The sequence below is a fragment of the Phalaenopsis equestris genome, unplaced genomic scaffold (genome assembly GCF_001263595.1).
Source record: "Phalaenopsis equestris unplaced genomic scaffold, ASM126359v1 Scaffold235994, whole genome shotgun sequence".
NCBI classification, from domain to species: Eukaryota; Viridiplantae; Streptophyta; class Magnoliopsida; order Asparagales; family Orchidaceae; genus Phalaenopsis; species Phalaenopsis equestris.
In genome coordinates, this window is record NW_018253841.1 from 38742 (window position 1) to 64554 (window position 25813).

A 25813-nucleotide genomic window follows, 5' to 3' on the forward strand; every position below is an offset into this window, starting at 1 on the left:
AATAATTGCAGATTTCAGGATAATTTAAATAGAATGACATAAACAGATCCTACTACCAAAAAAATAGCAGTACAGTACAAAATCCAGTAGTACATAAAAAAATGGACGATTCTTTAAAGCATATAACTACAATAATAAGGACAACTATAACAACCAACAAACTTAGAATGATGTTTGATTTCATGTCCTGACGATCAAGTCTATCAGACAATCTCCTCTCCATGGTAGCATCTCTCCTCACTTGATAATGGTCTGGAGTGAACTCATTAGTGTCATCAACCCAACAAAAAAACTCGTAATCTTCACGAGTCTTGTTTATGGGACAAGAGTTAAATATTTTCTCGTACTACCTTCCCTTCTTGATTGGTACTGAACATACCCATTGCCATAATGGTAGAATGGAACTCTCAAAGTACCTGATGCTCTTGAACTCATTTTTCCTGTTATTATAATATAATATAGCTTTAATTAACAGAAAATAAGTATATATGAGACAAAAACATAAAAAAAATTAACTAGTTTTAAAATTAAAAATAAAATGTAGTAGGAACACATAAAAAAAGCTACAATACAAATTTCTATAAAGATTTAGAAAATATACATCCACGGATTCAATGTATAATTGAATATAAATCATCAACAATAAATAAGTAGGTGATGCTACATAAATATAATTAATGCGTTCACCAAAGCATCGATATTCTCTTCTCTTAAGTGTATTTTCTTCTTGATGCCTTCTCCCATATAAGTGATGTACTCAGTTGTACTAAAGTCTCCATGAGGCACTGAATGTTCGGCCTGTTGTTGATTAGCTTCCTTAACATATAGGTAGGATCTTCATATAAGATCCTTAAATTGATATCATCTCAAGATGGATGTCTCCATATAAAACTATGAGTGTTATTGTTGCAACAACTCTCTTCACTTGTTTTTTGAAAGAATACATAGGCATATCCAGGAGTATGACCCACTTCTTCTTCCATACACTAAATGCTCTCTTGATGACACTCCATAGTGACGAGTGTCTTTTGTTGAAGAGTTCATTACGCCCTCTAATCACTTGGCTGCTATGCTTAAAATTAGGAAGGTGATATCTCGTGTCGAGAATGGCTTCAAAAAGCCCTGTTGCAATGGATATCCCGAATCAACTAGGTAATATTTTCATGAATAGTGATATTGTTAGTGGATTCTCTAAAATGGAAATATTCTAATGATATCTAAAATGTACTAACCTTGAGGAGGCATTGAAAATTTACATTCACGCCATCATGTTGCAAATTTAAAAATTTTGCTATCATGAACACTCCCTTCTAATGGTATAAATCTTTCAAATAAAAAAAAAAAACCGCTGCTAAAATTTCTCCCCTCAAAATGTTTCTCTGAACTGAATAAGAGGCAAGAGCAAATAAATTGACTTTCTAATATAAGAGCATGAATATATAAAACAAGTCCAACATAAATTCTAAAAAAGACAGAAAAATAGTGCACATATATCTCTCCATCCCTTTCCTCTCCTGATTGAGCATAAGAGAAATAGAAGTTGCTAACTTATCTGACGTATACCCGTATAGTTTGCATCAGAACATAGGCTTCTCCACTCGTATACATCTTTCAAATAATAAAAAAAAATATGTGCTAAAATTTCTCTCCCCAGAGGCAAGGGCAAAACAAATTGACCTTTTAACATTAGAACAAAAATATATAAAACAAGTTCAACATAGATTCGAAAAAAGACAAAAAAAATAGTGCACATATATCTCTACTTCCCTAACTTCTCCTAATTGAGTAGGATGGAAATAGAATCCGCTAACTTATATGTCTTATAATTTTCTAGTTTGCATAAGAACATAGCCTTTTCCAATGGTATAAATCTTTCAAAAAAAAAAAAAAAAAAAAAAAAAAATGCTAAAATTTCTCCCCTCAAAATGTTTCTCTAAACAGAAGAAGAGACTAACAACAAGCAAATTTAAATTCTAACATCAGAACACGAATATATTAAAGAAGTCCAATAAAAATTCCCCCAAAATATATATAGAAGAGCACCAGAGAAGTCAGCCACCACCATTGTAGCATTATATATATATATATATATAACAAAAAAGTAGTGCTCATATTTCTCTCATTCCATAAATTTTTATGATTGAGCACTGCAACTTCAAACCACCCTAACATAGAAGCCGAATGAGACAATGAAGAAGAGGAAAATCGAAAATGAAGAAAGCCATAAATGAAAAGCTTTAAATCCACCCCAATGCAGAGCAATGAAGATCGAGAGAAGCACACAGAGATTGACAGCTAGAGTCAACGACACCGATAATGGAGGGAGGGGAGTGCACAACTGAGTTTCTGCCCTAAACACAGGTGACAAACGAGGGGAGGGGGCGAGGTGTGTTTCCGGGGAAATATGTCAGGAATTTCATGAATTGAAGAGGGGCAGGAACATCATTTACCACTTAGAAAGAAGCTTAAGCGGCAGAACACACACCCGCCTCCGTTTAGGCTTTCGTCGATTTGCAGCTGAACGTCTGCGAAACGATGACAAGAATAATGTTCCCAAATACCACAACCCCGTTTTAGGGACTAGAAGTGGAAGGAACAAAGCGCCAGATGCATCCTTAATTTATTGATTTTTTTTAGATTCGTGCTGACAGTAAAAAATCATAAGCGGAATATTTAAGTTCACAATGAATTTTGGGACATGTTTACAAATAACACACAAAAATCATTTTTTTATAATTTCAGCCATTCTGTCTGATTCACTTCGTCCACCTTTTTCCGATTCACATCCATCGCCTGGCTTACTCCATGTCACCGGAAAACTCTCCCCCAGCCGCCGACTCTGTGAGTTCATCCCCCAACATACCCATCTCCTGGCCCCCGGACGGATCCCTTACGCGCGAGTGGATAGACGACCTCACCGCCGCCTTCGAGTGGTCTTCTAGGAATCTTCTCCCTTCCGACCTGCCATCTGTTTTTCCCTTTGATGTTCTCCACCACCTGGTTCTTGCTGCATCGAACATCCTTCATCAGGAACCCAACTGCGTTCATATCGATCCTCCCGCCGGAGATGAAGCCCGCGGCGGCGGTAGGGTGGTGGTTGTGGGCGATGTTCATGGCCAACTTCATGATGTTTTGTTTCTTCTGCGTGATGCGGGATTTCCCTCCGAGGAGCGCACTTTTGTGTTTAATGGAGATTACGTTGATAGAGGGGCTTGGGGCCTGGAGACTTTTCTGCTTCTCCTTGCTTGGAAGGTCTGGTTTTTTATATCCCCCTCCTTGAGTTTTCTGAACCTTATTTGATTATAGTTTGAAGGATCAGCATTTTCTGCAGTTTGTACTTTGCAGTTTGTTCTGTGGTGGTTTCTATAACTAGTTTGGGAGACTTTTTTACCATTGCTGTTATTAGTGCCAGCATCAATACAGCAATACTGGGATATGGATTAGATTTCAGAGTGTGATTGGGAATCTAAATATCAACTGAACCGAATTCAAGGCAAGTTAGTATAAACTTAAGGCTAGTCTCCCGAGTTAGAAAGATCAACCTGTTGGAAAAAGGACAAGATGTTGATTATATTTTTTATCAGACAAATAAGTCTTTCCAGCTAAATAATCTTTTCATTCTATTCTCATAATGCTTACTTGCTTGTGCAATCTATCATATCATTACAAATTACCTGTTAGAGAACTTCTTAACTTGATCTATATCTTCATAATATGAAATAAGTTCAAAACCATGTATTAGGAAAGAAAGTTATGAAGCATTTATAGACATCCTTAGATGTTTAAGAATATGAAAAAGATGTCAGATCTACATAATTGGTTCCAGTCAAAGTACTAACATATCATCGTAGAATATATTTTTCTCTTTTATATTTTATTTTATTTATGATTATCTCCAAAGAGACAAGAGAATCAGGTGGCTGAATCTACACGTAAAAATCATATGCATTAGGTTCAAGGAAATTTGGTCCTTGCTTTCAAGACTACTCAGTCGAGTCATAGATCAACTTGGTGAAGTCATCATGAATATAGCAAATACACCACTGATTTCCAGTCCACCAAAGTTTTCAATTCAAGTAGAAGGATCTAAGGGCTGACTAGACAGAGTCGCCGAAGTTATTCGTTTAATTTGTCAAAGTGAATTTTCTTAAGTATCCAAGCTACTTGCCTGCAAGCCGAAGTTATTCGTTTAATTTGTCAAAGTGAATTTGCTTAAGTATCCAAGCTACTTGCCTGCACTTGGCAAACCACATTGAAGTTGGCAGGTCACTTCACATGGATTTATCCTTAATCAAGCAGCTAATATGTACGTCTTGTGTATTTTTGACTACAAGCCTCATTTATTTTATAACAAGTACTTATTAAGTCTTGGTATGTAATATTAATTGTATTGCTTAGTTTTATCTCTTCCAATAGTGTTGAATGTTGGTCCTAAGCTACAAATAGGGATTAGAGGATAATGCAAGCACATTCAATCAATTGCTCATGTCATGTACTTCTGGTAATCTAGTAAAATCTTAGAGATTCTCACTCTAAGCTCCTTTTCTCTTATTTTCTAATTTTGTTGTTTGTAAGATTCTTGTGTTACCAATGGACTAATTTAGATTCAACAATGGTTGTGTTTTAGTCTTTTTCATTGCCATTCGCTTAGCTGTGCTGTCCTCAATTAGATAATTTATGTTTTAGAAATACTTAAAAATTCTAATATTCTGCTGATCTTGAATGGGTGAGTTTTGAAAGCAGAGTTACTTTGATGAATATTAAATGTTCTGCTGCTATGCTGCTATGCTGCTAGCTTTTGCTATTTACAGGCTTTGGAAATCAAACATTTCTGTTTTTTTTATTATTTTTGTTCCCTATGGTCATATGATATGGTTTCAGTCCTTATTTTATGTTGCAATCAGTAGAGATGTCACAACTTCTTGTTATATATTGGAAAAAGGAGTGTTTTTGTCCCATTCTAATTATACAAAATATTCTTAATGCCCTAATTCTGAATAAAAGTATCAGCTAACACAAGCAACCAAAAATTTATTGGAAGAAATAACAAAATTGTCCTTTTATTTTCTTTTCCTTGCTAATTATTTTTCTTTGCTTCAACTTGTTTTGATTCTGTTACCCTGTTCTGAAGAAAACTCCATTCAGACCTCTATTAGAAACTATGAACTGAATGATAAGAAATGGTTGTGATGGCCACTCTGGCCAAATTTGATGTAGTGACACACAATGGAAGTTTTGCGGGAGCATTGATGAAGTTGAAGGAGGATGAAGAAGAAAGAAGAGAGAAATAAAGGGAAGAATAGGGAAGAATCACACATGGAAGCTCATAATGGAAAGAAATATGCTGAGCATCATTTTTGTTCCCATAATTTTTTGCTACATTACATGACCCTTGGATCTCTATTTATAATATAAGGTTCTACAGGACAAGAGTTAAGAGTGAATATTTAAATATTTTTATATTAAAAATAAAGACTGAAAATTAAAATATTTTATGTAAAGATTTATTATTGAGTAAGAAAAAAATGCATGAATAATGATACTAAAAATACAAAGACATGACACATAATTCATGTTTGTCCTATACCAATTCTCTGGGGGATCAAAAAGCTTACTCTTGAGAGGTCGAATGCTGCTAATGGAAAAGTCAGAAGGTTTATTGTTATAGTGCAAAAGAAGTGAAACCTATATCATTTTGAATACATCCTAAAGACAAAGAGAGGGGCCACTTATGGATGAAAAGGATAAATATTAATTTTTGTAACACATTAATAGGAAATTCTAATTCTAGATGCTTTTTAAATAATTAAACATATTTGAAAATGTGATCTTCATTCTGTAATTCTTGAATCAAATTGCATGAAACGTTGACAAATTATTCTGTAGTAGGATAACTTGGCAGGAGGAGAAGATCTATACAAATTTATTCCTTAAAGACACACACACACACACACACACACACACTCGCATATATTTTTTCTTCTAAACTCATACGCTGTTTTATGATTTAGATTTTAGTGACTAGGATTTTCCCAAGTTAAATAGTGCATGACTATTATAATCATCGATACTTTTCCATGCTAATCATTTTCATGTGCTCAATTCTGTTTAATAAATATTAGCTACACTACATGACCCCTTTGGATCTCTTTATTAATAAAAGATTATACATGATGAAGTTAAGAATAAATATTTAAATTCATTATAAATTAAAATTAATGATTATGATAATTGAAATGTTGCAATTAAATATTACATATAGAGTAAGAAAAAAAATGTAGCGATAATGATACTAAAAATACCAAGACACAACACTTCATATTTATCCTATATCAAATCTTTAGGGGAGCAAAGAACTCCACTTTTAAGAGTATGAATGTTGCTAGAGAAATAACGACAAGGTATATTATTATTACTAGTGCAAAGGAAATGAAATCTATATCATTGTGAACGCATCTTAAAGACAAAGAGGCCACTTTCTTGCATATAGATGAAAATGATAAAATTACTATTTATAGCTCATTTATAGGAGATTTTGGTTGTGGATACTCCATAACTAATTAAATATCTCTGAAAATGTGATCTTTATTTTATAATACCTAACTCAAATTTCATGAAATGTTGGCAATTTTTTCTGAATTTGAAAAAATCAGTAAATGGAGAAGTGCCATCTAATCATTGTGTGTGTATGTGTGACTCATGTTCTTTGACTCATGTGGATTTATGTTTTTGCTTTTAATGGATAGGGTTTTTTCTTATGGTAAATAGTGCATTATTGTTACAATTGTTGGTTATTCTCCAAGATAATCATTGCCATGTGCCAATGTAGTTTCGTTAACCATTTATTTTTATTAAATACATAAGATACATTATATCTTGCCTTATTAGCCTTAAGCATTTTTGTCATGTATTAATGGTCTTTTTTCCTATAAAAAGGGTGCCTTAGGATTGCATGGCTTTGAAAAATTTTGGCTGAAAAGTATGGTGACTTGAAGCCTCCTCTCTTATTTTTCCTTGTGGGATACAGACCCTTTATCTCTCTTGCATTTCCTAGGGTTTTGTACCATTTCCTAAGTTTTTATGTACATGTACTCAAGTTATGAAATCATTATAAGATCATTTGGCCATGTTCCATTTGCATTATTTGTTACCGGTACAATGCTCCAATTCCACTTTCATTTCAACTCTTTGAAGACGAGCCCTTTTGTTCTAGTTGAGTAATGTAGGACCATCACAACTTTTGATTCTTCTCTTTGTAAGTCATTGCCAAGTATCCATGCCAAAATAATTTTTAAATATGTTTTACGTTTCAAAATATGGATTAAGTAGACCTCATATCATTTCATGATAGCCTTAAATATTTTTCGTATGTATTGACGACGTCTTTTTTAAAAATGGTGCAGTCGGACTAAATGAATTTGTTGAAAATATTGAATTGAAAGCATGATGATTTGATGTTTTTCTCATCTTCCTCCTCTCTTCTTGGGATGTGATTTCTCTCTGTCTCTTTAACTGTTGTGTATTCTTTTTTCATCTCCCCTCTCAAGCACAAAAATTGTTCATGTATCATTTTATTTTGTTCCCTTTTCATTAGTTTGTATTTCATTTTTTTATTGCCAAAGAAGGAACTTTTATTAAGAGGTAATACATGAGAGAGAGAGAGAGAGTGTGTGAGAGAGAGAGAGGGAGGGAGGAAAGAATGAGGTCTCTAGTGGAGGAGGGCTTCTAGATTTTTATTTATTGATGGAGAGAGGGGGTTATTTATTGAGAGAGAGTGAGGGGGGATTGATGATTCAATTTGTAGAGGATGTTGGATTGTGACAGTGATGATTTTTCTCAAAAATATAAAAGGGAGGCACAACTTAGTGAAGGAAGGATTTTCCATACTTTAAGAATAAAATGCGGGCTTAAAAAGCATTTAAAAAAACTTTTATTTTAAGAGAATTTTATACAAATTATTAGAGAAGGGGGATTGTTGAGAGGTAATACAAGAGAGAGAGAGAGTGAGAGGAGAGAGAGGTCTCTAGTGGAGGAGGGCTTCCAGATTTTATTTGTGGATAGAGATAGGGGGTTATTTATTGAGAGAGAGAGGAGGGGTTTGATGATTTGGTTTGTAAAGGTTGTTGGATTGTGCTAGTGATGATTTTTCTCAAGAATATATAAGGGAGGCAAAGCTTAGCGAAGGAAGGATTTCCATACTTTAAGAATAACATGCGGGCTTAAAATTCATTTGAGTTTAGTTTCAAGAGTAAAATTTAAACAAACCTTATTTTAACAGAATTTTATACAGATTATTAGAGAAGGGGGCATAAGCTGAGGGTTTCGAGTAATTGTGAAAATTGTGAAAATGAGAGTTAGGATGAGTAACTCGATTAATGTTTCTTGAATTTTGTTTTTTTAGGTTTATTGTTTATAGTTTAGGGTTTAGAGGTGTTAGGTTTTGATTTTGGTTTTATGGTTGTGTTGCTGGAGTTGATGAGATCTAATTCAAATAATCAAGGGTAAACACAATAGAAAAAAGATAAAAATATAAAATACAATAATAATTTAATACAGATTTACCCAATTGATGTTTATCTTGTATCTTAATTTTATAATTGCAGATTTCACTGTGATAACAATATTTGAGTTTCACAAATAAATTCATAGTGCTAATCACTCGTATATAAATCTAATGAGAACTTTCTTTTAATAATGGAACTTAGGAAAAATGAAAATTATAGCGAAATCCCCAAAATGAACATTGGGTAGGTTCAGTGGAAAAAAACACATATTATCGAGATATCATGTATTACTTGAAATTGATTTCCATGATAATATAGATTATCGTCTTTTTATATAGAGAATGATGATTTTTATGGTTGATCTAGTCTTTGATATTCATTAAGTAGAGTTACAACAAGAGCGAGGTCTTGATGAAGTTGTGAACGGAGGAAGGGAGAAGATGAGAAAAGAAAAATTGACATAGGAAGAATCAATCACACAACCTAATTGGAAGTAGAAGTATGCTAAACATAATTTTTATTCCTTTAATTATAATCTTCATTTCACATCACTTCAATTTGTACTATTAATAAAAAAATCTTAACCAAATATCTAAAATTATTCTCAAATGACAACTAACGTTTTTGCTCATGATAATTAAAATAAAGATAAGATTAGATTAATGAATTAAAAAATTAATACAACGTTAATGACACTAAAAAATACTAATGCTCACATAATTCATGGTTGTCATATATAAAAAATGCACTAGTCTATACATCAATGTTAGATACCTGTAGGGTCCATTTGATATACTTCCATCTAAAGCTGGACTACAAGTTAAGTGTGTTATTTATTAATAGATTTATTGGTTTTTCAAATTCTTCTGATTCAACTTCCTTTTATCCTGCATGATGACAAATTTCATATAATAAAAGTCATCCTGGGAGAATATGTCAAGCAACTTTTCAAGGATTCAATTTGGGCTGCAAATGAATGGAGTCGAGTTTGCCAAAATCGAGCTCAAGCTTTGAGCTCGATTCACGTATTTGTAGTATTGTTTAAGCTTGGTTTATTTAAAATTATGGATGTTTAAGCTTGGTCATTAGTTAATCAAAATGTCTTATCGAGTGTATTAATGATCAGCATTATCAAACAATTTGTTAGCTATCAGAATAAGCTTTGAGCTTAAAAATGAGACTTTATTTGAATGAGTTGTTAAATAAACACATATTTTAACGAGCATAAATAGGTGAATTGTGCTCATGAACAAAATTAATCTAATATAGAAAAAAAAAAGACTCCCGCATAATAAAATATTAAGAAAATTATATTTAAGTTTTAAATGATCATATTATTGAGCTTTTATGAGCTTGTTTTATTAGTCTAACCAAGCAAAGCCACGAGAGCATATTGGTACATTTCCTACTTTAATTCTAAAATCTTAAATTTTCTTGCTGATTGATATCAAATTTAGTTTATGAGGGATTCTCATGTCCACTGATTATCGGCCTATTAAATTGATGTGGTTTGTTGCAATTTATTTGACACATACATTGTGATACTGTAATTATTTGGTATTTTCCTTAGGATTCTCATCATCTTAATACTCTCCATAATCACTACCATTTAGCTTATTTGAATTTTCTACCTGTTTCTATCCTCTTAAAAAGTCCTCATGTTTTCGAATGTATCAGATGTTGTTTTGATAAGTTTAAAAAGAAGATTATTTCTTTTCATTTCATTAGAATATTTTCTTAATGACTGGCAGGTATACTTGCCAAATCGAGTGTTTCTTCTTCGTGGCAATCATGAGTCCAAGTATTGCACTTCAATGTATGGATTTGAGAAAGAGGTGATAACTAAGTTTGGAAACTTAGGGCAGCAGGTGTATAGGAAATGTTTAAGGTGCTTCGAAGGTCTTCCCTTGGCTACCATTATAGCAAGTTGTGTATATACTGCTCATGGAGGACTTTTCCGCACTGTGGCTGTTATTCCATCCAAGAGGTTAAAAGGAAAAAAGGGTCGAAAGTTGAGAAGCCCCACAGGAAGGGCTTCATTAAAGCTTGGATCATTAGAGGAGCTTTCTAGGGCACGACGAACTGTTCTTGACCCTCCATTGGAAGGTTTGAATCTTATACCTGGAGATGTACTATGGTCGGATCCCTCTTCTAGCATGGGTTTATCTCCAAATAAAGAGCGTGGCATTGGTTTATTATGGGGACCGGATTGTTCGGAGTATTTCCTTTCAAAATACCAATTAAAGGTATGTTGAAATCTATTTCTTTCCACCTATTTTTGAAAAGCTTTATTTGGGCTAAATCTTATTATATAATCACGAAACCAATGTAAAGATGTTATATGTTTGTTGTTGATTCTATGAATATTTTCCATGCTGAATAGGTTTATGATTGTACTGGCAAAACTTATCATTAATATGTCAGGTGGTTTTTTCCCCACATTCAGGCTAGATTGATTAATATTTTTTTCGTGGTTCATTTCAACTTTATGCCATATTTATCTATTTTTCCTTCAAGGTTTCTTCATCTTAATTCTAGTGGGGCTTCATACATGTTAAATCAAAGATAACATATAAATCAATCTTGGCAAATGTTAATGCAAGGCTTTTTTGAAGATGGTTGATTTGACAGCTTATTCTTTTCCAAAGATTGTTTGTTTCCTTTTTGTATGTCGTGCTGTGGTTATTGGGGAGCACTGAAGTCTTAGACTTACTCAATATATTGACTGAAATGAGTCCTCTCTCTTCTTTATTTGATCTCAAGCTATAATGATGGACACTTCATGAAGATTACTAAAGCAGAACTTCAACATGATTTATTTAAAAAAAAATCAAAATTTTAGAATCTTTGAAACTGCTAAATTGGATGGTTATTAGAAATGGGAGATGAATATTAAGAACGAATAATTTTTCCAGCTTGTAAACCTTAAAGTAAATCCATGGTTGTTTATTTCAAGTAATTTAGCCAACACACCATCCACTTGGAAAAAGGACTAAAAATTTTGTTGACCTCCATGAGCTATCTAGCCCGTTTTAAATGTGTTTCTACTTTGGAAGTATTTTAATGGTTTTATTATGTTATTGAATTATGTTTTAACTAAATCTTTCTTACGGGAGAGAGATGCAATTTCATTCTAGGTAAAATAACTGATGTAAGTTATGTGAGCTTGCTGATTTATGTTTCATTTTATATTGAAATGCATTTTTACAACAAAGTAGCATTTCAGTCCTGGAATTTTTGCCATTTGAAGCAGTTGATTATTAGGTCACATGAAGGACCCGATGCAAGAGATAAAAGGCATGATATGAAGGGAATTCAAGATGGATACGCAATTGATCATGAGGTTGATTCAGGAAAACTGATTACCCTTTTCAGCGCCCCAGATTATCCTCAATTTCAGGTTTTTTGTTGTCATTATCTTTGAAAAGTATTCACAGTAGAACTACTTGATCTTGAAGCTTATTAGTTCGTCATCTCTCTTCTTTTTGCTTCTTTCTGTTGGAAAGAAAACAAGTGTGCCATGCCTATACAATTTAATTATTTTGCCTAAAAACCCATTTATACTTGCACAGAACACTTCCGCCTTTTTATCTCAATGAGTAAAATACAATGAGATTTGAACTTAATGCTTCACTTTTATTTTGTTCAAATTACCAACATTTTTCATACATTTTTAAGAAGCAATTAATTCCGTCGTTAATGAAATTGCTTGAGAAATAATTGAGTTTCTATATTTGAGTCCATTTCTTGATTTGTTTGGATGCTTATTTGTATGATGAACCAAAGCCATGCTTTCTGCGTGGCTGCCTTGCATGCTAATATGGTTTATTAAATATAAAAGTTAACCTCCCAGACTTTGTGGATGACAGAGAAATGCCGGGCTTACTGAAAACTATAGGAGAAAGCATACATAAGATAAACAGATATTTCTATGGCCCACACTCTATTGTTTCCCTATATAAACTGAAGCTATCAGACATAAATGAATTTCAATAAACTATATAAGATTGTTTAACGTTAAATATTTCTTATGAAAATTTCTGCAAACTTAACGCTTCTACTAATAAGAACGATTCATTCGTTGCTCATATTATAGCTTCAAAGTCCTACATCTATTTGAAGTAGTTTCATCTTGGAAACTAAAAACTTTCAAACCATTTTTCATGACCCTTGGTTTAAAAATTTAAATATGTTGAAGTGTCAATCTATAGTATCTTAAATGATTATCACATCATGAGGATCAAGTGTTATTAAAACTCTGAATATGGAATGAATATTTCATTCATTATATCATGAAATTCGCTTGGTGAATTCTTTAGTTTGAACTATATTAATTTCCACTTATAATGTCCAGATGGGGCAGCAAAAACAGTGCTATATGTTTTTTCTTAAATTGAATTCGCAAGTAAATTTCAAAATCAAATTTTTAGAAGGTAATAGCTTTGTATATTCTATTGAGCGTATCCCTTTTATCAAGAATTGAAAATCCTATTATTAAAGGGATTATAATCAACTGCATGGTTTACCCCAATCATTTTCTACTGCGTTATTTACATAGATGCAATGCAACTCCATATACAGTAGACTCATTTTTTTTCATCTAAGAGATAATTATCTATTTTTTGCATAATTTATGATAGTCCTTGTTCATTTGATAGGATTTGATCTTGTTTAGGATATTTCATTTATTAAAAATTTTTTATTAGGTAGAACAATTGCGTGAACTTTTCTATCCTAGAAAACATTACAGATTTCTTCAGATATTTTCTACTGAAGGTTCTTATTTACCATTACAAAGTTTAAAATTTTCTAATTTCAAATCCTCGTGTATATTTAGAGACAGACTTCATCTTGCAGGATGTTTAATAGTTGTTCTTTATTATTAGGTTTCCTAATTTCATTCAGGATGATTTTTTCTGGGTCATTGATACATTAGAAACTAGCGTTTTCTCAAATGTATCTGAATAAATTACTATCAGAATCATTTTACTCTATGAATAATAATATATATGAAGTGATTTCCTGAAAGCATATGCTATGAAATATTTTTCATAATAAAGTTGTTGACAAATATCCTTTTTGCAAACTGAGTTTTATGACAGTTGACAAATATATTTAGTCTCCATTTGATTATCACATGCATAATTTCAACACTCTGTAGCTTTTTTCTTAGTGTTTTTCTTAGTATTTGGAGGCTTTTTAACTCATCTTAGATTTAATTCATATCTGTATCATTGTTAGCTAGAGCTATCAAATCTGTAGCCATAAATTTTTTTTTAACGTCACATGTAATTAGCGGTTAAAACGAGCCACATTTGAGTGAGCTTGTTGCATGTTTGTAGGTTTGGTTGGTTCAATTTTTTAGTTTGTTCATAATTGTTTTTGAAAATCGTGTTCATGTTTGGCACGTTAGAATTCAAGTAAAAAAACTATAATTATTCTTCTTATCTACTAATTGATTTATTTGAATATACATCTATAGTTTGTGCTTAGCTTATTTCAAATTTGAGCTTAAAATAATTGTATAATATTAGCTCATTTGCTTAATATTCCAGATTAAGACAAAATAAAAAGAAGAAATTTAAATTGATTAAAAATTCAAGAAGAAAATAATTTGTTTAAAATACAATAATTTTAAATACCGCTAACTACAATTTTCATTAATTTGGCTGGTATGAGTATTTTGTTCATTGTTTAATGAGTTTGAGGCTAAAATGAGCATTTTCATGGTTTGGGATTAATTAGCCCCTAAAAAATTGCGGAGGATCAATTCTTCCCTTTTCTCAATTTTTTTTTCACATAACTATTTTTATATCATTTATTCTAACGCTTTTCCTTTTTAACGATTCTATATTATATTTTTATTCATCCTATCTGTTTATCATCTACTCTCCATTGCATGTGCCTAACCTACAAAGATTTATTTCTTAATAATTTATGCTTAAATATATCCTTGCTTGCTCATACATACTTTTTCATTTTCATTTCTTTGGGGCCTTTTGGTTTGCTAAAGATAAAATACAATGTAAAAGATTTGCAGAGTACTATGATTATAATGTATTAGAAATATTTCAAGTTGATTCACTGTAAAATAAACACAATTTTGTATTTTTTTTTAATTTGATCTGAAGAAGATTGAAGATAATGTATTTAAAAAATATTTATTGTTCGACGGCTACGGAGGGCGAGCTATGGCGGGCGGCAGCGAACTATTGGCAACGACGACTGGCGGTGGCAGCGGGTGGTGACAATAGGGGCATGAGACGGGCGGTGGCAGTAGAGGCAGGCAACTGGCGGCGGTCAATAGGGGTTGGCGGCGACGAGCGACGATGGCAGGAAACTGGGTGCGACAGCTGGCTGGCTTGCTGGCAGGGATGAGCGACGATGCCGGGCAATCGGTTGTGGCAGCGGGCAGTCGACAGGCTAGCAATGGCTGGCATCGGACCGCAATCGCATGCACCAGGCGACAGCTGGCGGCTGACGACGGCAGGTGGCCGGTGGCGAATGGTGGTCGACGACGAACGACCGACAATGACAGAGTGTGGCCGCTGGCGTATTGTATCTTACATGAATGATGTAATTCAGATTCAGCCAAATCGGCCGAATTCTAAATTCAATCAAAATGAACTACATTGTAAACTTCAAATTCATTCAAACTTTACATTGTATTTGCAGTTTATCATGTCAAATACATAATTTTCTCAAATCCTTGCAAAAGAGTTACAATACACCACAAATTCACTCAACCAAACAACCTTTTCATTTTCAACTTAGCTATCATGATCTCTATTGTCCTTCAAATCCATTAGCATAGCGGGTTTGAAAAATTCATAAAATGCCATTAATTTAATCTAGCGGTTCTACGATTGAGTCGTGGAAATACCCTTTTCGCAAATGTAGAGGTTCGATTGTGTGCATTGACCTGTCCTTAGAAAGAGAGCAAAACTAGGAGGGAAGAGAAAGAAATCATTAATTGACAAGTGCTACTCTTATGCAAGGAGATGGATGCAAGATGACTTACGGTTTCAAATTTCTTATGTAGATCTTCTATGAAATGTAGAAATTCATACAAATACACAATTCATAGATCAAAATATCATAATTCTAACATTTATTAATTATTTTAATATGAAAATGAAAAATATGAAGAAAATCAATGCAAATAAAAAGTCAATTGTTTTCTAGCAGAGGAAATGTTTAGAAAATTAAATCATGATAAACCATCGATGTAAATTATGAATTCATAGAATAGCGATTAAATCAAACTTAATTATACACGCAAAGCAATAATGAAAACCAATAATGAATTCTAATGACAAGAAATAAAATGGAAGAAAGGATATCTCCAGAATATTAGAATTATATAGAGAAATCTTTCCCAATATTTTTCCAAGTCTCTCAATTGATAGGATTTGATTTTCATATGTTGATGGAATAATACATTCAACCATACTTTTTTGTTTTCAGAATAAGTCAATGAGTTTTATAGAATATTATGACTCTTATTTATAGTCATAAAACCTATTAATGAAACCACCTATTTAGCCCTAAAGAAAACAGAAAAATGTAGTCCAATATAGATAGATATTGATAACAAAAGAATTGCAAGTCATGATTTACTTGCAATAATAAGATTTTTAATCAAGAGTATTCTCATAATCTTGTTTAGCCGCACATCCAAGATCTCGATCTCAACCAAAACTACAAACCAACAATCCTACAAAGAAAGCTGTTAAGTCTCTTGAGATGGTTGGATACCTTTAACAGGTGATGGAGAAAATTGACAATTCTGTTTGGGAATTGCAAGTCTTGTGACATCTGCAAGCTTGTGATATAATTTATGCAATGAATGGTATAAATTGCAAGGAGCAAAATGACAATGAAGGTGGATCAAGCCGTAAATGTGCGTAAAGCTAGAGATGGGGATATAGGCGGAGGAAGAGGAAATTGGGAACCATACTTTCATAAGGAGGTTAGGAGGATGATGTTGAGGTTGTTTTAGAGACTGTTGAAGGAAGATAGAGTCTCAAGTGTTGTTGGAGATTTGCTTCCATTGAATTCCATGGTTTTCATGAGTCTCTGTGCAAATTCAAATTTAGATTCATATTTTAACTTTTTTAAAGTTCATGTACATGTTATAGTGTAGGCTCAAGACTAGTGCAAATCCATATTTAACAAAATCAGCTGTAGAATTCTATTGTAATTATTAATCTATTTTGCATCTGTTCCATCATTTAAATAATGGTTGTGAACTATATTTTCCTTAAAATGTTCTAATTTGACAGTATATAATTTATGTATTGCTGTATTTAATAGATGTCAGGTTAGATGATAGTGTTTCTTCCTTAGAAATAATAAACAATGTTGTAATTTTCTTAACAAATGAATACTTATAAATTTCATAACTCTAAAGATTTGTTTGAAATCTCATTAGATTGAATTGCGGATAGTTTAGTTCATGTTTAATTTATTGTTCAGTAACTTTAATGAAATATTTTTGAAGTAGTACTTTTGATGAAATAGATGATGGCATACTAATCTGCATATAAATAAATATTTGACCACAAGACTTTTAAACTTAGTAAAATATTCAAGAATACAGTAGTCTTTTTTTTTTGAAAATTTTGAATAGATAATATTATTGATCCCTATAATTGTTGAAGAACAAACACTATTCCTTATGTTTATATTTCATATTAATTTATGAATGTTTTATTCTATTAATATACCTCGGCAAATTTTGAGCATGCCTTAACTAATTTTATCTTAGCAAAGTCAGTTTTTTGAGAATTAGACATTTTGAAATTGTTAGAGAGATATTGTAAGATGCTGTTCTAGTTAGAAAATTCCTTTTTGTGTTCCCTCCCATTGAAAATGCTAAGATAATCTTTAGTCTCGTAGTAGTCGTCTTGGAATTGTTTAAAATTTTACTTAAATGGATTTCACGTAACTTTTATCATTTTATTATTCTATTAATTGATCCATATTCAATACCTTTCATACATATGATTTTGTAATGTAACCTAGGTTTTGATATTAATTCTCCATAGAATGTCTTTAGATCTTGGCTTTCTAATGCATATATAACATGAGATACACACAATCATTCAGATGCAGTCAATTAACATCCCACAAACTCTTTATTTTCATATGTATTCCTTGAAAAAAAAAAATCTAAAATAATATGCAGATTATTCATAAGGGCCTTTTAAAATAATATGTATATATAAAAGGTGTAGTTTAATTAATATTAGCTAAAATAGTCCTTTCTTCATAGTTAATGGAGATTGAAGTTAAAGTTTACGTGATGTAAAAAATGTGGGTAATTTGAGAATATATTATCTTTATTTTTTTATAAAATCTAATATCCTACTGATCCTATTTTCTTGAGGACAACTGTTAACTTGAGTATAGGAGTATATTAAAATTGTGCTAGTTGTTAGTAAGATGATTTTTATAATAAATATTATCATTTGATGTTATTTAAAGTTAAATCTTTTCTAAGGAAATACATTGAGTTTAATTTTCTCGGTTCATAATATTAAAGCTACAAAACTTTAACATTTATATTTGTTGATATAGAAATTTATAACTTAAATATTAAAAAAGTAAACTCAATATATGTAATGACAATGTAATTAAAAATGTTAGATGAAATTATTCATTACAAAAATCATCTCGCTCTGCAACATGCACGATCTCAATCAACTTCTACAATATGAAAAATCAATTGTTTTACTCTAGTAAATTTGTAAAAAATTCAATAATATATATATTCCTAAAATACTCTCTTTTTAACGCTATTTGTGAAATTCTGAGTTTCCTAATTTGGCTTTTTCTCTTTTATTATTTACTTTATTATGTTGAATGTACTTCATTTTTTAGTTATTTTTTTCTTTGGTATGTTGTATTAGACATAATTAAGTTTGCTCTAGTTATTTCTTATATAATAAGGGGAAGAGTTGCATTTTGAAGATTTAGAAATAAGATAATATTTTTTTTCAGCCTTTCTACACGGTATCAGAGTGTCAGGTTTAACTTCGACGGGATTAGGGCATCGTTCATCATCTAGCTTCAGCTTCATTTTTATTACTCGACAGCATCTTCCACTCATCTGGATTGCTTGACGACAACATCATTTGCTCTTCTGGATCGCTCAACTGCTTTGACTGCTCGTTTGGTTAGCCTGTCTGCTTCGGCTAAAATGTTGTTCGGCTTAGATTGAATCCTTCGGTAGCCGTCATCTGCCGGTCCTCTTATTCTTCCTCCGTTGACCTTATCCTATTGTCCCCGCGACAACCCTCATCTGTCGACTCTTTCTGGCTCCTCTTTCACGTAGCCGTCGGTCTCCTCGTAGACCCTTCCTGACCTTAGAACCTTTCGAGCCTTCCAGCGGTTTGTCGTTCGAGCAAACAACACAATCAACTAGGAATTCTTTATAAACCTAAACATGCATAGAGCTTATAACAACATGACATCAAGATGTCTAGCTTTGCTTTGGAGGTTAGTTATGTATCATAGACTAGAAATTCTGTCCAAACAACTCTGGAATTTTCACTTTATCACAAATCATAAATTCAATGGCCATTACTTTCAATAATGGTCTCAATCCGTGTTTTTGTACATTTGTTAGTTATGGTTGATCAATTCTATGACCATAGAGGTTGAAGAAAATTTCTTGCTTTATAAGACATCATAGTAGATTTGGGAAGCATCTCATAAGACTTATTCCAGTACCGAAAATACTGCAGAATTGTTTGAGATTGAGACAAAATCGCATGAGCTTCAACAAGACTAGTTAAGTGTGACTCAATACTTCAACACTTACAAAATACTAGTTACATTTAGATATGTATGATATATCTGTATGGAATGTCCCCAATATGCTATGATGTATAAAATAATAGTGAAGCAGAAGAGGATGATCAACTTTTGATTAGGTTTAAATAAGAACTTAGATGAGGTCAAAGGAAGAATCATAGGGATGAAACTTCTCCCAGCCATTAGGGAAGCCTTTGCTGAAGTTAGAAGAGAAGAAAATAAGAAGAAACCCATGATGGTAGGAAGTGTGAATTCATCTAGCATTGAAAGCCCCACCTTATACACAAACAACTCTTCTCATGAGTAAAAAAAATAATCTTCCATTGTGTGAATATTGCATGAAACTTAGTCACACAAAGGATATTTGTTGAAAATTGCATGAAAAACCTACAGATTGGAAACATGGGCAAGAGAGGAAGGATTAAGACGGCAAGGCCCGCGCCACTACTTCTTATGAAGGGTTGGTTGACCCTAGTCCCTTCACTAAGGAACAACTAGATGTGTTGAAAAAACTTCTTTCTATAGCATAATTGAGTTGCTTACTAGTTTGATGGTAAACCAAGGTATCATATCCTCCTATCGCGCTAATAATGGAAGATTTGATCTTGGAAGATAGACTTAGGTGCTTTTGATTACATGACTAGAGACATTCATGCCCGCACAAACTACCAAGAGTTCACCACTTCTAAATGTGTTAGACTTGCAGATGAATTTTACTCCAGGATTATTGAGAAAGGAGAAATGAAAATCTCCAAAGATATCCAACTTTCTATTGTGTTATATGTTCCCAAATTAGATTGCAACTTTCTATTAGCAAGCTTGCTCGTGATTTGAACTTTGTTACTACATTTTATTCTAGCTCTTGTTAATTTCATGTGGTGAATTCGGAGGAGGCGATTGACAACGATGAATTGCATTAAGGTCTATATCTACTCAATGATAGTTATTCTTTAAACACACGTGCGTCTTCTCTACTATCCTCATCCCATATTTCCGAGTTTGTTGTTTATGAGTCTATTGAGAGTTAAGTTTTATTATGACATGGTTGTCTGAGTCAGCCTAATTTTCATTATGCTGCAAAATTATACTCTCATCTCTTTATTAATAAAAAGTCAGTTTAATCAGTATGAAACCTGTTAATTGGCTAAACATACCCTCCAACGATCACATCTTTTCTATCATCAGCAGTGACATTTGAGGACCTTCAAAATCGAAATCCATCAATGCAGCCAAATAATTTCTTATTTTTTTATGATCACACTATAACTAGTTAGATATTCCTCATGAAGGAGAAATTTTAAATTGCACAAATCTTTTAATCATTTCATAACATGATTAAAAATAAGTTTCAATGCAAAATTTAGATTCTTAAAACTGATAATGCAATTGAACACTTCAATTCTAAACCCAACTTTGCAAAGAATTTTGTCATCCATGTGAGTTTCTGTGTTGAGATCCCATAACAAAATGGAATAGCTGAGAGAAAGAATTGACATCTCAAGATATTTAGGTCTATAGTGCTTTCTCATAATGCCCCAAATATTATCTGGGGAATGCAGTGCTCACAAACATTTTTCTTATTAATAGAATGCTAAGCAGGGTCTCTGGTATCAAAGCTCTCTCTCTCTCGATATTGTGATGAAAAAATACCCTCATGTTAGAGTCTTTTCATCTAATCTTCCTCAAAAAATATTTGTTCATGTCTTCTTTGTTCACATTCACCAATTAAACCGCACATAGCCTGACCCAAAATTTTCTTATCTATGCTTGTAACGCAAAGTGGTACACGTGCTATTCTTCCTTTACAAAAACATCCTATAACTTTATAGATGTGACTTTCTTTAAAAACTAACCATACTATCCCAAATCCGATATTTAGGGGGAGAGTCTGGATGACTATCAGTCTTGGGACACTACTTTGGATACCCACACTGTTCTAGAGTAATCGCAGACTATTCTATTCCCCTCTAACCTTCATGTTGCTCAAATTCCACCACTTGAGAGAATATCCAACCTGAAATTGACAACAACGATCTTCTGAAGGAACTTCTTGTGCATTCTAGGAGAAAGAAATTCACTGATTAGGATAAAGGAAAGATGCAACCACAAAATTGTCACAACCAAACCTGAATTCACACATCTTCGTAGTTCAAAGGGAGATGGAATCCGGTGGAGAAGATAGGAAAAGTTCCACAAATTATTCTATACAGGATTATGCTACCTTATGGGAAGTTATCATCATCTTATAAATTTTTTGTATCTAATCTTGGTAGTGTGCATTTACCCGTCTATTTATGAAACGCTTAAAAAGTATAGAATGACTAAAAATAATTGAAGAAAAGATTCAAGCACTTGATTTACATGACACATGGACCTTTACAAAGCTTCCTTCAGATAAAAGACTTGGTGGATGTAAATGGGTGTTCATTTTCAAGTATAAAGTAGTGAGAGCATTGAGTTCAAAGCTAGGTTGATAATTAAATATTTCACTCAGTCCTATGAGATAGACTATCAAGAGGCATTTGCACTAGCGGCCAAGTTAAACACTGTCAGAGTTATATCAAAGAGTAAGAATTGCATCAACTTGATATCAAAAATGCCTTTTTGAATGTAGACTTTGCGGAAGAAGTGTATATAGAAATTCCATAGGGACTGAAAAATGGCTCAAATTAACATTTGGTTTATAAAATAAAATTCATTTTATGGCCTCAAGCAATTTCCATGAGCTTGGTTTGACAAGTTTGCTAAGACTGTGAAATCTAATGGGTACATCTAATGACAGACTGATCATACATTTTTCATGTAACATAGACATATATCTAAGAAATCTATGCTCATTGTCTATGTTGATGATATAATATTGACATGATGAAAAATACTTTGAGAAGATTAATGAGGTTCTGGCCACTAAATTTGAAATTAAGGATCTAGGAACGATGATATATTTTTTTATGAGAATTGTGATATCCTAAAGAAAGTGCATCCCAGACTTACTAAAAGAAACATGAATGCTAGGATGGAAACCTAGTGAGACTCCTATGGATTTCAACAAAAAGTTACATTCAAGGGGAGAAAAGACACTAGTAGAAAAATATAGATACTGGAGATTGGTCGGTAAACTTATCTACTTGTCACACACTACAACTGATATTGCTTACTTTGTCGGCATTGTGAGTTAACATATGAACAGTCTAAATGAAAACTTCCATGGATGGTTTACAAAATATTGATATTTTTTAAGAAGACTATTGACAGAGGGTTATTGTTTAAGAAATTAGACAACAGGGATGTAGAGTTTTACACGGATGTTGGTTGGGCAGGAAAACTTAATGACAGAAAATCCGCTTTTGAGTTTTGTTTCTATGTATTGGGAAATCTTGTCACATGGTAGAGCAAGAAGCAAGCAATGGTCTCTAGAAAGAGGAGTATCAAGCTCTTATTTTGGGAATCTGTGAAGGAATGTTGATCCCAAGGTGACTAAATTAGTTGGGATATTTCACGGTCAATTTCATAAAGATATTCTGTGATAACTAAGCTGTCATCAGTATTGCAAAGTATCCTATGCATCATGACAGGGTCAAACACTATGAGACTGATTAACATTTTATCTCTGAGAAGGTCAATTGAGGCATTATTCACCTAATCTACACTCCAACTCTTTTTCAAGTTATTGTTATCTTCACTAAATCTCTACCTCCAAACAGCTTCACTGTTTTGAATATCAAGTTGGATCTTTACAATATATATATATATATAACCTAGCTTAATGGGGAGTGTGGAATTAAGAGTTTCCTATTTAGTTTTATTATCTTTTATTATTTGCTCTATTATGTTGAATGTACTTTTTTTAGTTGTTTATTCTTTGATAAGTTGTAATAGGCATAATTAAGCTTGCTTTAGTCGCTTCTTATATAATAAAAGGAATAGTTGTATTTTGAAGATTGAGAAATAAAAGAATACGATTTTCTCCACCTTTCTATGCTATTCATTAACTATAATTTAACTTTTTGTTACTTTTAGCTGTGGGTTTATGTTGACTTCTATCTTTAGAGTCCATGGACTAAATTAGGCATTTATATAATTTTAAACAAAAATGGCCTTTTATAAACCGAGGATCTCATTGTATGATGAGAACTAAATGCATAATAGAATCATTGCACATGATAATGGAAACAATATTTAGAAATTAACAACATTGAAATATCATACCACTAATTGACAATCATGCTCTTATAGAAATCCAAATTATATCAAACTTGACATAGGTCAATTACACGAGCAAACTTGAACAAGGAGATAACATCTTCCATAAATAATTAAGGTTTGTACTATGACATCATATCAATATTTTATTTGGAATAATAAATTTTATTTTGAACAACGTTACAACTCTTATTTATGATCTTAAAGACCATTAGAAAAAGTCCTCTTATTCAATCTTAAAGGAAAGAAAAATGAATCACAAAGTGGATAAATATTGAGAGCCAAGAACTAGTAAGAGAGACTGACAATCAGCTGCAATTCCACAGTCCTAATCAGCCACCCATTAACAACCTTTAGCACAACTTAAATCAAAACAATAAAATCCCCACAAGAAATTTGTTGAGTTTCCTGAGGACTAGACCTTGCACTATGTGGAAGAAGGCCGCAAATCTCATAGGCAGGTTTATATTATAGGCATATGGAAGGCAACCACAATTGTTCTACTATCATAATAATGGAATCTAAGCGAAGAACTCATAAAAGATGGTGAAAGCAGAGGAAGTTGGACTCAGGGAAGTCGACAGAGGAACAAATCTGTACATATTTTAAGATAACACCTTTAAATGCTTCACAGTAAATAGAACAAGATAAATATTCCAAAGAAGAAATTGACAAAATTCAAATCTTCGCGGCCTTTAGCATTGTAGAGATAACATCATAGGCATGCTGATATAGTTTTCAACTAACATTTAATTGATTGCAACTAAAAGTTGGATAAAAAATTCTAATTCCTTGCTAATATTAGCAACTTTTGAGTTTGAAACATGGCATTTCCATTTATTGTAGCGAGTTCATGAAATATTAGTTTGTACTTCAATATTTGGAATCTGTGTTTGGCATGTAAATCATATCTGCGCTTCATCGTCATTTCAGGCTACTGATGTGCGATACAAGAATCGTGGTGCATATATTGTTTTGCAACCGCCAGATTTTGCTACTCCTGAGTTCCATACCTTTGAAGCTGTCAAACCGAGGCCTGAGGTGCTTTATGCCTTCCGACATAGTATTTTGAAAAATTTGCATACATACCACACAACTCTTACTTATTTATGTCTAACATCTAAACTTTGTTGGTTTCATAACCTATGCATGAAAATATGTATTTCGCTTTTAAAATGTTAGTAATAGTGATATTTTTTATTTTAATCTCAAAGAGTGGAGTGTTTTGTTTGTAAGTATATAAGAATTGTGTGGTATGTATGTAATGCCCCTTGTACTTTTCCCACCGCTGCTCTGTTCATGTATGATTTGTTCAACATTTCGTTTAATTACTGTTCTCATGCAGGTCAATCCTTATTATGATTTTAAAGAAGTAATTGACTCTGATGAAGAGCTGGATTTTGAATCCATGGACCACAGCTCAGTAGCCAGCACTTGAAGCCAGGTTTGCTTATGGTTGATTTTTTCTTTTGTTTTTTTGTTTTTTCAACCATATTTTCTTTTAATATAAAATTCGAAAATTGAAAAAGTTTAAGCCAGGGCCGTAAGGCATTATTTTTGTATGATTAATCTGTTAGCTCATGCTAAATTGGTTTCCATGACCCCCTTTTTTTCTTGTAATCTGAATGGGAGCCACGCATCATTTACATATTGTATCTTATCTTCTTTCTAAGTCATTAATTTTGTGGTTTGAATTATTTGCCCACAGCTCCCATCCCATATTCTTCTTTCTGAATTCTTCGAGCACACACACACACACATATATATATAGAGCCCCGGTCATCCCATTCGCCTAAGAATTCGAGTACCACACCCGACACTCTGGGGGGAATCGAACCCCAGATCAGAGGGGACTTACAACTGACAAGTAGATGCCCGACCGACTGATCTGAGTACGCGGCGCGTATATATATATATACATATATATTGTGCGCGCGCGCGCGCTCGCACTGGCTGGCTCGTTGGTTGGAAGAGTGAGTAAGTCCCCTGAGGTATTGGGGAGGATCGCCTCGAATAAAAGAGGTCTTAACTGGGGTGGATTGCAAGGATTGCAAGTATTTCTTGCGGTCCAACTTTAAACTTTATATATATATATATATATATATATTGACATTTAGAATATGAGTTCACAGTTCAAATTTGTCTTGTCTGCATTTCTTTTATGTTTTTGATATAATTGTTCTCGGGTATCAGCAACTGATATCATCTTCTGTATGATTTTTATGTTAAGTTATTGTCTGCAATACGAGTCGATGCACTCCAGGTAGTACCCAGGCGATTTGTAA

At 32.8% G+C, this 25813-nt stretch overlaps 1 protein-coding gene across 3 annotated transcripts; it reads left to right on the top strand.

Annotated features, from left to right (window-relative positions):
• Window positions 1-2722: 2722 nt before the first annotated feature.
• On the top strand, window positions 2723-25556 carry LOC110039259 (serine/threonine-protein phosphatase 7). 3 transcript variants are annotated; one of them, XM_020744261.1, is made up of 5 exons: window positions 2723-3252; window positions 10256-10750; window positions 11758-11904; window positions 24462-24569; window positions 24874-25556. In XM_020744261.1, exons 1-5 carry the CDS (start codon window positions 2806-2808, stop codon window positions 24964-24966), a joined length of 1290 nt encoding a protein of 429 aa, XP_020599920.1. In that variant the 5' UTR covers window positions 2723-2805; the 3' UTR covers window positions 24967-25556. The 3 variants fall into 3 exon arrangements, with proteins under 3 accessions (XP_020599920.1, XP_020599921.1, XP_020599923.1); XM_020744262.1 differs by having other exon boundaries at window positions 11758-11847; XM_020744264.1 differs by lacking the exons at window positions 24462-24569; window positions 24874-25556 and having other exon boundaries at window positions 11769-11847.
• Window positions 25557-25813: the final 257 nt, after the last annotated feature.